The sequence below is a fragment of the Temnothorax americanus genome, unplaced genomic scaffold, assembly GCF_048541705.1.
Source record: "Temnothorax americanus isolate GAGA-0224 unplaced genomic scaffold, ASM4854170v1 Scaffold2, whole genome shotgun sequence".
NCBI classification, from domain to species: Eukaryota; Metazoa; Arthropoda; class Insecta; order Hymenoptera; family Formicidae; genus Temnothorax; species Temnothorax americanus.
The window spans coordinates 8,179,976-8,193,217 of record NW_027509338.1 but is presented as its reverse complement, the minus strand read 5'-3'; the positions used below and the strand labels follow the sequence as shown (position 1 = coordinate 8,193,217).

The following is a 13,242-nucleotide window of genomic DNA, read 5'->3' as shown; positions in this document are numbered from 1 at the left end:
TATGTGAATTTACTGTTTCAATGAAAACTGTGTTTCAAGACTGACAAATAATTGGCACGCAGTTTGGAAAAAAGTATATAAAATTCACACAAAATATTATTAGGCTACAAAGATTCAACTCGAGCGAAGGTGGCGTTCTCTCTATTTAATTGTAAAATTTATTTAGCTCTTTTCTTTTTATCTCGTAAAATTATCGATGCAGAAATATGACTAGTGCCTTTTGAATGTCAAAAATCATCACCTTATCGCAGAAGAAATGTGAAGCTCATCCACAGCGGCGAGAATTCGTTAGAAAGAAACAATCTCGCGTTACGATCTGAGAGAGCGGATCGTTTTGGTTACTGGCCTTCCGTTAATTAATATTTCTTCCCGTTCCTGTGTCTTGATAAGTCATGGACGCGAGCTTCATTTCGTGGAACAGCGTCTTCTCGGTACGCATTATTTTCAGTAGTGAATGAGTTGCTCACACGCACGCACGTGGCCATAAGAAGAAACCGGGCCTTATATAGATTTTTGGTAGGTCGGTTACGTATGCGGCTCTAATCCTATCTTAATTATCGCGCCTTCTCGGTATATCAGCCGCGCGAAGCAAAGCGGCAAAGCATATTAGAGTCGAGAGTCTACAGGCTTGTTAAATCCGACGTAACGAAATCAAGATTGTTTAATTCGCAATTTTCTTTATCCATGCTCAAATATATTTATTTTGCTTGCAGATCACTCAACTGAAGATCGATAACAACCCCTTTGCGAAAGGATTTCGGGATACCGGTGCGGGGAAGCGCGAGAAAAAGTGAGTATCGCTTTCAAAACTGCATTTTAAAGCGATTACATGCGGTACATTTTTTGACACTTTCCTGAAATTAAAAAAATTTATGCCAAATATACAAATTTTTTGTTATATGTATGTATATCCGTGTTCCCCTGAAAGACTTATTTAATTCGTTCCAATACAGTCACGAGGTTTATTAACAAGTGAAAATCTTATAATATCAATAATCAGGAAAGAGTTAAAAAAATCAGTAAGTAGGCTAAGTATCTTTCGAACGTCCCATAATAACGAAAGTCGTACGACTCGGAATCTGCGTTAGTATAAGATTAAAAAACTACCCCTAAATGCAAAGCAGACATGCCCTCTCTTCGAATCGCGTTTTGTGACGAGCAAAGAGCGCGAATCTGTCTTCGGGGTCGACCTAATTGATCGTAGACCTTTCGAGCTTCCCCTCGATCGGCGCTATTATGCCGACCTTAGGGTCACCCCCCCGAGCTAAGGGTTGGTTTCACAGGGCTCATTTGCACTCCGCATCGCCGGCAGTGCCGTCCATTTATATTCAATATTGCGGGTTTATGAGCTTATGTCGGCGAGTGATCCCTCGGAGGGGATGCTGGCCCGCCGTTGCCGTGGACCAGGCCGCTATGGAAACCCATTTCGATCCCATTGGTCGCAGGGTGAAAGCTCGAGTGGATTTTGATGAAATTAAGTCGCTATGCATAACAATTTAAGATGTACCTAATCCTTCTAACATCATTAAGGAACTCTTGAAATTTCATTAATAAAAGAGAATATTCTGTCTGCGGTGCCAGCGTGTATCTCGTATCAAGAAGTGCATTATGTTACACGGAAGGACAAAAAAAAAAGGACGATGCAAGCCGCGGGTCAGAAAATTTTCGGAAAATTGCGGCGGTCTGCGACGTCGAGCGGATAAAGAAAGGGCGAGGTTAATCGAGAAAATATGCAAAGCAGGGGGCGCGTCGCCGCGGCACCGCCTAATTAGAATAAGGGTTAGTTTTGGCTTATGGTTTCGGTTAAGGGTGGTTGGATGCCATCAGGAAGCCACAGGGAAACCGGAAAGAGAGAAAGAGAGAGGGCACGGGCAGGGAAACACCGGCAGAAAGAGACCGCGAGAGAAAGAGAGTGGCACAGCGAGAGAGGGATCGGGGTTGGAACATAGCCAATCATCGGATTAGCATACTGATGCTCAGGGGCGGCGCTATCGTTAACGTGGAGGGTGCCACTCTTGGCGACTTTGAATTTTATATTGGCCCTACAGAGATCGTTTTGCGGCTGCACAAAGACTGCGCTTCGAGAGCCTCGGTCGATCTTTCCAACGAAAGCGCGAAATTTCTTTCCCCGATCCCACGTGTTATTTTTTATGCGTTATCTCTTCGGTTGCGTAGATTTCTTTACCGCATACACTGAACCGCTAATAATCGAGAACCGAGACGAAGCAAGTAGGCTAGAAGAGCAAAGAAGTAAGATGTGAATGTATAACAAAATCAGTCGGAATTTTGTAGTTACACGATAATTTAGATGAGAGATCCCTCAAGATTTAAGAAAATATAGAATAATCGCGTGACTACATCCGAATAAAATCGCTACACCCGATACGCGACAGGATTAAACGACACTGACAGCCGGCGCATTGTTTCGTTAATTTTTTAACAACGCGCGACGCGGCGGTTCGTCACGAGATGTAACGCCACTCGAGCGTGACGAGTTGATTTGCCACGCCGCTTAAAAAAAGAAAAGGAAAAAAGAGAGAGAGAGAGAGAGAGAGAGGGGGGGGAGAAAAAGAAAGAAGGAACCGCTCTGGTGTGGCGAGTTGTCACGTCATTTATCATCATACACACCGCGGAAAGATCGTATTGCGATACACGCGGCGGATTAACCCGTTCGCTCGTGAAACTCCCACGACCGCGCGTTAATATACGTATAGCGCGAACGCGCGAACAACGTGTATCTTCTAAGCGCGCTTCATTAGCACAGGTGTTCAATTAATATTCGTGACGCTGACCATTGTCCCCGGGGTTAATTTTCGCGATCGGTAACTCGCTTATATACCACGAACGTCTTCTGATTAATGAGCGAAGCAAGAGCACGTCGAGAGAAATCTGGCCGAAGCCGGCGAGTTTTACTTAACTTTTGCAGTTAATTATCTGCAAAGCGGAAATCGTTGGGATTCCTATGCGTTTCCCGATGCATTGCAAAGCATTCCTGCGAGATGTAATTACGGCCCGACTAGCTCTAGGCTACATCCCTCATTTTTGTAAAAAAAAAAAAAAAAAATTCGTTTCACCTTGTTTGATAATCTCATGTTACATCTGGGCAATATCGAAAACACTAATAAGGATAACACGTAACTGACGGTTTGTATCTTCTCATTTGCGATATAGCCGTGTCAATATTCATTACATCATTATACTTATTGCCGCACGATTTCGGCCTTTTACTTTCGTTAATGTCAAATGTCATTTGGTTCGCTCGAAATCGCGATGACGATATATTTGCGAAGATATTTTGACGAAATGAAAGGCTTATCTTTCCCAATTCCCACACGAAGTCTTTTAAACAACGATATGAGCTTTCGGAGAGCTCCGCAATTCCTCCCATAATTGCGCCAAGCCCAAATACTAGCTCGATTCCGCAACCTAATACAGAATTAATTGGCGCACGCGGATCCTTTCGTCGGGCTCGAACAAAATTTCCTGGAACGCTCCTAATCACGCAAAGGAAACTCGATGGTACGTTACCGTCGACAATCGAGCCGAATGACGGGTCGGGGTTACGAGGGCGCGGCGCGACGCGGCGTGGCGCGGAAAAGCAAGGGTGGGGGGGGGTCAGGGCAAATCTAATGCATCGCCTCGTGCAGGCAGAACAAACCTAAACCTCGTGTAAGTCTCGGCTATAGCCGTTCGCACAACGAGAGGCTTACCGGTGTCTTAATACCATGTAATGCGATCAGTTCCAACCAACACAGAGACGCGCGCTTTCGCTCTCTCGCTCGATCGTTCGCCCAAGGTGCATCCGCCTCGCGCACGCTCTTCCTCGTGGATGCACTCCGTGACATGAACTCGTTGCAGCCCCCCCCCCCCGAGAGAAAGGGTATACAGGCTCTCTGGTTTTCGTAAGTGCGAGAGCGCGCGCCAAATCAATAGTCCGCCGTGCGCTCGGTATATTGGACTTTCGAGTATTAGGTACGTCCCTCTTCGTCCTGGGCTTTACGACGTAGGCTGGAGACGTTCAATTTTATTCGCGCTCACTGAGATCGATCGCGCCAAATGTCGTTTAGCGCGGAACAGCTGGTTGACTTTTTTCGTTCTCTGCTTCGGTGCTTTAATTGGTTGCGGGGACAAATTAAAGTCTAGAAACGGATAAAGGAATTCATTAACGCAGATTAATCAGAAATAATTAAATCCACACGGCGCGCTCGATTTCCCTTATGTAAAAGGCTATCCGTGTATAACGCAACTCGATAAATCGCGTCGAGATTACGCGACTCTTCGCGAAGATCGGGCGAGAGAAACACGTTGCCCTGGGGAATCGGCGAATAGATCAGTGTGTCGTGAATCGATACGATATCGCCGCGGCATCGATGAAAAATGATCGAGACTCCGACTCGCGAGAGTGCAGGCGGACGTCAAGCGCGATAAATCACTCTCGATTCCGCACATCTAGCTCGCGATTCGCGGAAAAAAAAAGTTTCCCGGCGTCGTACCGCGTCGTCGCGGAGCGCAATGTAATCGTGTCGCGCGTATATCTTGAGGGTTCTATCGACACGCCGCTCGTTTATGCGAGCCGCCTGTACACACGCGCATACAGAGGCGCGAATTGCACCACACGGGCCCTCGCGCTCGTCTGTTTATAAGTGCAAATAGCCGCGAGTGGCATAAAGTTAAGCGCACGTGAAGGTAACGCACGCGCGAGCGAGCGAGCGAGCGAGAACGCTAGACACTTGCCGCATAGGAAAGGCGTTGAAGGCGCAATTAAGATAATTAATCTAATACCACGGCCTTGCCTCGAGGCAATACAGCTACCGGCGCTCGCATAAATCCCGAGGCCTCGTTTATTGCATCGCGCCGACGCGGACGCCGAGCTCCGCTCCGCGTGAATTATCACCGCGGACGAGCGAAGCGCGGCTCCGAGAGTCGCCGCGCCGCGTTTAACGTCGGGGCCTTTTGATTTTCTTCGACACAATACCTCTCTGTCTCTCAGAATCACGATTGCGCATTGATCGCGCCTTCTGTTCGCCTCGCACGCGCGGCGATACGACCCGATACGACGCACGTCGCTAACGAGCGACGATATTTTATTCTGTAAGATTTTCATAAATTCTCATTCACTGGGTTACGCGTAATCGAAATAACGCTTTACGCAATGTCCGCGTGAAAGTTTCGAAGAAATCGAACACTAAGATTTGTAAATAGACTGCGTGTTCATCTTGTGATGAGATTTGTACATCTGCAGGCCATTTAATGCTTCATAATACAAGTTGAAGTTCGTTTGGCGAATTATTAATATACAATCAATTATTATTCTGACTTTGTTATATTTCCTTACACGATTGCAATAGCTTCCGTATAATGTTTATCAGAATTAACGTTAATGCGAACTCAGTCTACTTGCAATCTCAGTTCTTCATTATGCCGCATGTCGATTCACCAATAAATCAATTAGCACACAGAGCGAGGACGTCGTCGAGATATTGCGCTAGTATAGATAGAAATCGTCGATTGGTTCTCGCAATCTTTCGGATGGGGAATATCCTCTTACCGCACGCTCGTCCTCGTCGCAATTTTTCGATTGAGACATACGCATACGGTATGCTAACAAAACCGCAACGAGATCGAGCGTGAACGATTTAGCGTCGAAATTGCCGCTGCCAAGGAGGGAGGTAACTTTATCACCGACCCTCTCGTTATACTCTCGGAACCAATTATAGTGTGCCGTAATCAATGGGCATTCGCGCGTCTCAAAAGATTGTCAGCTTGCGAATGCCGGTAAATCATATCGAAATAGGCGGAACCCATTTACCCGGTGGCCGCGCAGCTCCGCTAACGTTCCCTAACGATTGATAACTCACTAACCACGCCTTTCCATAAATCAATAATCAATCTAGAAACACCGAGGCAACGGGTTCCCTTTATAATCCGTCTTGCGACGATGTCGAGTTTGCTTGTCTAACGTACGACTTATTCTTCGCGAGACAAAGATCAGCGCGGTATAATTTAATTAATTTTTAAACGCGGTATATAAATGCGAAAAAAGATTTCGTAGGATAAGAAGTAATTAAGAGCGCAAAATAAGCGTCGCACGCGAACCTCGCAAGATTGCTAACTCTGCGTCGTTGTTGCAGAAGGCAGGCGCTACTGACAGTATCGGGCGGCGGTTCCCGTTTGACAGCGAGTGGACCAGCGTCGCCGGACAAGCGGCGCTCGTCGAACTCCGCCACCGACCTCATGGACGACGATGACAAGCTGCTGGACGTGGTCGGACCCGATACGCCGCACCCGGCCCACCACCATCGGGAACGGGAGCACTCCCGAGAGAGGGACGATCGAACGAGCGAGCGGGGCGAGGGCAGCGAATCGTCCGGTTCCGAGAGCGGTGGCGGCCCAGGTCCAACGGGGTCCGAGGGTCCACGGCCGGACGTCTCGGTCGGCCCACCGCTTCACCCGCCCCTCTTGCCGTATCTGTACCCGCCGGTGCCCGGACTTTATCCCGGTCCCGGTCCCCTGATACCACCCACCCCCCTCGGACTCCACGGCGGGGTTACGCCCGGTATGCTGTTTAACGCCCAGCTGGCCTTGGCGGCTCAGCATCCGGCGCTCTTCGCGCACTATCCCCATCCCCTGGCCAGTCCCCTGCACCAGCTCAAGGGACACAGATTCGCGCCCTATACGCTCCCGGCGCCCTCGCATGGCTCGGCCTTCGAGACCGTGACCCCCGGTAGTAGGACCCTAAGTCCGAGATCACCGCCGCCGAGGCCGCCGACCGACTCGCCGACACCCACCGGCGGCGGTGCTCTCACCTCGACGACACCCAGCTCCGCCGGTGAGCTCAAGTCCATCGAGAACATGGTGAACGGACTGCAGGAGAAGAGAAGGAGAAGTCCGAGTTTGACGCCCGGGCATCGGGGCGATGACGCTGGCGGAGGGAGTCCGTGACAGGAGAACGAGCCTGTGAGCAGCACGAAGGACGACGACCCTGACGAGGATGAGGACTGCGCCGACGAGTCCGGCGGCGACCCGGAGGACCTTTCCGCCGACGAGAGGGAGCCGGACTCCACGTCGGAGCCGTCGTAGCGGCGGGAACGTTGGCTGGTCGGCATTCGGTTCTCCCTGTCTTCTCCTCATCCTTATCGGGGGTCCTGGCCGCACCGGACGGGAGCGAGGAAGGCCGGACTACTCTCATACTACAAAGTGCAATTTTATTTCCGGAGCGGCGCCGCGCTCGAGAAGTCGTTCTCGCGAGCGGGAGCGGCACCCTTCGTGCTTTCGGGACGGAACGAGGAGTCCCCCGCGTGTTTCCTGTATCTGTAAATAGACCTACGCGGTTCGCGCGAGCTAGAGAGCGCGATATCGCGCGCGTTAAGAGTGTGCGTCTCTGTTAAAGGACCGCGAAGCGGGGTGCGTTGGGCTCTGAACGGACGCTGCACCGATCGCGCGTTTGCTGTAAATTAGATGAGACGCGAGAGTGAATGCGATAAGAGGAAAATGAATGTGAGAGAGGGAGAGAAAGAGAGAAAAAAGGGAGAGAGTCTACGAGCGCGTACCTGTGTCACGTGTGAGTCTACGTTCTACCTGTGTACGTTATAGGTCTTAAGGGAAGAAAACAGAGAACGATATTGCAATATAAGAGCACCTCCTACTATTTGCAGCCCCTGTACATATGTACCCTAGTGATATTATATATATATTATATTATATTATATATATATATAAATATTATATATTATAAATATAAATAACATCTACTCTCTCTGTACTAATTATTAAATATATTATTATATTATAACGACTAGAGAGACGTAAACGCATAAACGTACGCTGCCCGATTTATGCCTCGAAAACGCAAAACAAAAAGCGCAAGAAATCCCAAATACGAAGAATCTCGGGATCCGAGTTGACGATCCATAGAAAAAGCAACGCGACGCGGCATAAACCGCGGATTGGTTCACCGAGAAGCAGTGCCGCTCTCGAATTCTCTCGTTCTCGAAATTCCACGTCGCCCGGAGAAACTCGCGCGTCCTTTGAACGTGCGTCGAAGGTAAAGCCGTCGGTCGAAACAACATGTGATGGGCAACCAGCTTTCACTTGTTTACTCGGATGTCACTATCGACGAATACTTTTTTTTTAGAACCTCTTTGTTACCTCTTTTAAAATAGTAGATCGAAATACGTCGGGCTTGTGATCGTCATTTATGTTTATAATAATTTTAAAATTATAGAGAAACGATTTATCACAAAAATATTTTATTTTTACATTGTTCTCAAACGTTGGAAAGTTAGAAGTTCAATTTATTTTCATAATATTTTTTCTTATTTAAAAGAGGCAAATCGAGATTTTATTTTACAATGATTGCTCAAGACTCGATTGCCGAATTGTAGCGAAGGACTGAAATCTTACGCGCCGATCAAAAATCCGAGTCGGCCTGTAATTTGTATAAATAGTGGCGGTCGGTGTAAATAATTATTGAACGCGTGTGATAAGAACGTCGAGTAAATTTGCAATCAACTCGCGCGAGTCACTTTAGGGAGCAGAGGGATTCGCTATCGCGAATACTGCATGTACGTATAACACAATAGAAGCGGTCTAAAGAGAAAAACCTGACGTCTGGGATGGAAGATAACGGTGATTTAAGGCGAAATCGCGCGATGCCCGCAGGAGAACGTAGCGTGGCGGTTTTTTCCCTTTTCTTTTTTTTTTTTTAAGGGAACGTCTCCGAGAATGGGATTCTCTCGTGATGTCCGAGAATGGGAGGCCGTTATCGTTTGCACGCACTGTGACAATGCGAATGCGCCGCACGTCCGCGAGCTGCACATTTGCAGCGACGATCGAAAGATCGACTCGATACCCCCAGCGCAATGCACCTTGGCGTTCAACGTCTATCATCTCGTTGTGCAATCGACGATCGGCCTCTCATTCGTATTCTAAGCCACTCTGTCGTAATTCGACTAATCGCTGTCACGTCTCCTACGCGTTTTCGATCCTGCAGTAACGTCGAGTAGGTATCGTAAAATGAGAAAGACACGAGTGGATCTTCTAAGTCGATCTCTCGTTTTTAAATAATTTGTTGCCGTTGTTCACTAATTGCAAGAAGGTAAGTCAACAGCGACTGGACGAAGTAAATCAATTAAATACAACGTTAATAAATACAGTGCTCGATTTATAATATCATTTACACGAAATAAGTTATAGGACTCTCGAAATTAAAAATCGATAATAGAATGGCTATGAGAGTCAGACGCAGTTATCGGTGCGTAGGTGATCAAAATCACTAATTTATTCAAAATAAATTACGTTTGTGTACCGTTTCGGCTCACCACCTCGAGCCATCTACAGCGATATCAAATGACGAAAATTAAAATGTTACAAAGTTTTCCATTCCAATGTGGTAAGTTTCCTTGTTTGGAGATTTCAAGAAACGAAATTGAAAAAGACTACAAGATCCATATCAAGTATGCCAATTATTATTACTGGAACACATATTAGATAAAAGGAATGACTTTTAAATTTAGCATGTGCTTAGCAAGTTTTAAGATGGTAGCGGTAGCATTAACGTTTATTATCGTAGAATTTTTTATGTTCTCGATGAACCGTACATTTGCTGCCACGTGAAAAATTATGGATACCTGATTTATCAGTATCAGACAAAATAACATCAGGTTATTATTTTGTTTTACAGGCGGTACTGGTTTTGTTGAAAAAATATTGACTGAGACACTGTTACGAAGTTGCCCCGATATTTCGACGATATATCTGCTGATACGTTCGAAAAAAGACAAGAGTCCCGAAAGCCAATTAGATGAAATGTTTGAGAAACCTCTTTTTTTGACCGAGTAAAAAAAGAAGTACCCAATTTCCGCAAAAAAATCGGACCTATCATAGACGATCTCGATACAGAAGTCTTCGGATTGTCAGAAAATGACAAAAACATACTGATAAATCAGGTATCCTTAATTTTTCACGTGGCAGCAAATGTACGGTTCATCAAGAATATAAAAAATTATGCGATAATAAACGTTAATGCTACCGCTACCATCTTAAAACTTGTTAAGCACATGCTAAATTTAAAAGTAATTCCTTTTATCTAATATGTGTTCCAGTAATAATAATTGGCATACTTGATATGGATCTTGTAGTCTTTTTCAATTTTGTTTCTTGAAAGCTCCAAACAAGGAAACTTACCACGTTGGAATGGAGTACTTTGTAATATTTTAATTTCCGTCATTTGATATCGCTGAAGATGGCTCGAAGTGTTGAGCCGAAACGTACGAATGTAATTTATTTGGAATAAATTAGTGATTTTGATCACCTACGCACCGATAACTGCGTCTGACTCTCTATAGCCATTCTATTATCGATTTACACGAATATATAAACATAATCAATTTCATGCTGATATTCACTCGATATTTACCAAGCCGAGATATTTCAAAATTCTTAGAGCATATTAAATTTTAATATATCTTAGATTGACAATTAACATTAATTTTGGTTTTATAGAAACATTATACAAAAACCAAAAACACGAATATATATAGAACGTGATATGACGCATTGATTATTGAATATGTATAATATCTGAAAATATTGACTAAAACGAGAGATATATCGACTGTTGGAAGTCTTAATCAGCTTAGTTTCATTTTGCGATACCCGTTAAGCGGGCTTGCATCGTCGTTGTAATATGTCTGTACATCCGAATCGATTACAAGGGAGCGAAGTGTTCTGAAATCCGAAAGCAATAATCGAGCAGAGCTGTGAGTGCAACTATCGCGGATGAAACTAATCGGTTCGGCTGTTCTAATGAACTGCTGCGGTTGGCCAAAATTTCCGTAAGCAAAAATCGCCATTGGCAGGCACTTTGATCCAGTGCAAAATTCGTGAAACGAAGATTTTCGAGCGATTCAAAACGAATAGTCGGAGGTCGATTTAGAATCGTGTGGTCGAGTAAAGGGCCCGACGATTATTGTTCATCATACTTTAAGCGATAACCAGAAGCCTATTCTACAATCTGGTAGACGGAACGGCAGATAGATTTTTTTATTTTATTAATGTGTTGATTGAAGAACTGTTATCACAATGATAAACAAAATCGCCTCTAAAAATGGCGAGATAAATATTTTCCACAAATCTTTATTACTTTATTTACTTGTTATATACTGATTACGCAGAACCCTTAATTCGTTTACGCGTGTTGATTTTAATGAATCCTGTTCAGATATGTCCGATAAACGTTGTACATATATTTACTTTATTCCAATTTGTTTATATTCAGCGCTAAATATATATATACGGCTCTCCCCTGAATTTTCTCTCCGGTCCTGAATTTTACTTGTATAAAAAAAAACCTCGATGCAAATGTAAGATGGGAATTGCCGTATTCAACGCGCCTAAATGTACAGTATGAAAACGAGCCAATGTTCCGGTGCAGAAGTAGAAACTGATCGATATGTACAGATATGCAATTGAACAGGCAAGTGGATGAAGAAGGCTTGTCACATTCTTACGCACGTTAAGTTATTTGTATGGATAAACATTATATTATTCCCTACTGTACCATACGTATCAGTACGTAAAGTGTATTATCAATTTAGTGCTGTGATGGTTCTTATTAGTGAAAGTTTAGCCTGTGGATACGAAGAGTCCATTGTACAATATGAAGTCACATTAATGCGAACGTATAATTTAAACGCTAAAAACCTGTAATCACGAGGTGTCACTATATTAAATATTTTCTTCGTCCATCTGCTCCTTCAATTTAACGATTCGATCGTGTACGATTGACAAAAATCCGTCGTCCATCCGGAATTTTAAGTTACGGTCGAAGCTATACTTTCGTCCGATCGAAATCGCGTCTCAGTTCCCTGGAATCTTCGGGAATTTGCTCAATCCCTCGCATAATTTTCGTGGCTTCCTTCGGGGCGTACGCACGGTCTCGTACTCGAAGCGACGCGAGCATCGTCGTCGACGAGAAAATAGGAAAAGCAATAAAAAAAAGATGATTAAAGAGAAAAGATAAGGAAACGAAGGGAAGAATGAGCGGTTCAGACGTGGGCCGCGCGCGTCAAAAGCGGATCTAACTTCTTAACACGAGAATCGTGATATTCCGTGACTTGTATTGTATATTGTACACTCCTTAGATTCTTTGTCCTCCGCCCTCCCGACTCCGTTCCCAATTTTGCCCCGCCATCAAAAGTCCCTCCACAAAAAATCCACGTGATTAAGAATTCTATATATATATATATATATATATATATATATATAATAATAATTTAAAAATACAACACTGTGTATACAACTCATTTCTCACGCTCCGATTAATAAATAAACTTAATTGCACGATGAACTTATCGTTGCATAGTTATATCGCGCGCGCGCGGATATCTGCGCAAAATGAAGCCACAATATGTTATTCCTTAACGAACGTCGCGCCATTCGCGATTGGTCAGTGTGCTTATCAACTTCCGTGCAATTTTCTCCTTTTACACTCCGCGCGAAAAGCCACTCATCAGCTCTATTAAACAAAACGTGTCGTAACGTTAATTTTTACTATCTTTGTACATTGCCCGTTAATACTTTGACACTAACTCTAGCAATAGGCCAAGTAAATCGGGAATAGTAATCTCGCTTCGCCACCGTTACAGAAAATCGATCACCGTTTGGCTACTACGCGAAGCGAACGATGATGATTAGCATTAAACAGATGTTGTTTGCGTACGAATGTAACCAGTCGGCCGATACGCGTTTTATACGCGTTTTAACGAAGAAGCTTTTGATTCCGCCGCCTCTTTAATGAAAGAAATCGTTTTTCGTTTTTGCCCAGAAGATAAGCGCGCAAGAACGCGCTTCGGTGGCGCAGGAATTTTAATCTTTTGGCCGATCGGTCGGACGATTGTAATAATTACGGTTTGCTCGTGTGAAGATACGGCGATGCGCTCTTTCCCGATCACAAAATAAAGTAATGAAAACGTGAGGGGCAGCGAACGTTTTGAAATACGTACAAGGAGAAGCATATATATAGATTTAATAAAAAAAAATCAGTACATTTATCTGCATTGGATTATTGTGAATTCATACTTTATGATTTCGCGAGAATTTGCAAAATTTACACATAACACTTTAATTTAAATACTCTTAATATTTCGGAAGAGAGTTATAGTTATATCAGACTCACTACGATATGTTACATGAGAACATCGTGTTCCAGGAACGGTGCAAATTATGAGATATCGACGTAAT

At 44.5% G+C, this 13,242-nt stretch overlaps 1 protein-coding gene and 1 long non-coding RNA gene across 12 annotated transcripts in view; one reads left to right on the top strand and one right to left on the bottom strand.

Moving 5' to 3' along the window:
* Bi (T-box transcription factor bifid) overlaps positions 1 to 13,052 on the top strand; it is an 87,317-nt gene extending 74,265 nt beyond the window's left edge. For 5 of the 7 annotated variants that reach the window (XM_077404842.1, XM_077404845.1, XM_077404841.1 and 2 more), the window contains 2 exons: positions 714 to 790; positions 6,132 to 13,052. In XM_077404842.1, coding sequence (XP_077260968.1) covers positions 714 to 790; positions 6,132 to 6,942 — 888 coding nt within the window. In that variant the 3' untranslated portion in view covers positions 6,943 to 13,052. The remainder of the gene's footprint in view (positions 1 to 713; positions 791 to 6,131) is intronic. The other 2 variants (XM_077404843.1, XM_077404839.1) reach the window with 1 other exon arrangement.
* Positions 1 to 13,242, bottom strand: part of LOC143896803 (uncharacterized) — a 216,227-nt gene that overhangs the window by 159,981 nt on the left and 43,004 nt on the right. The window lies entirely within an intron of this gene.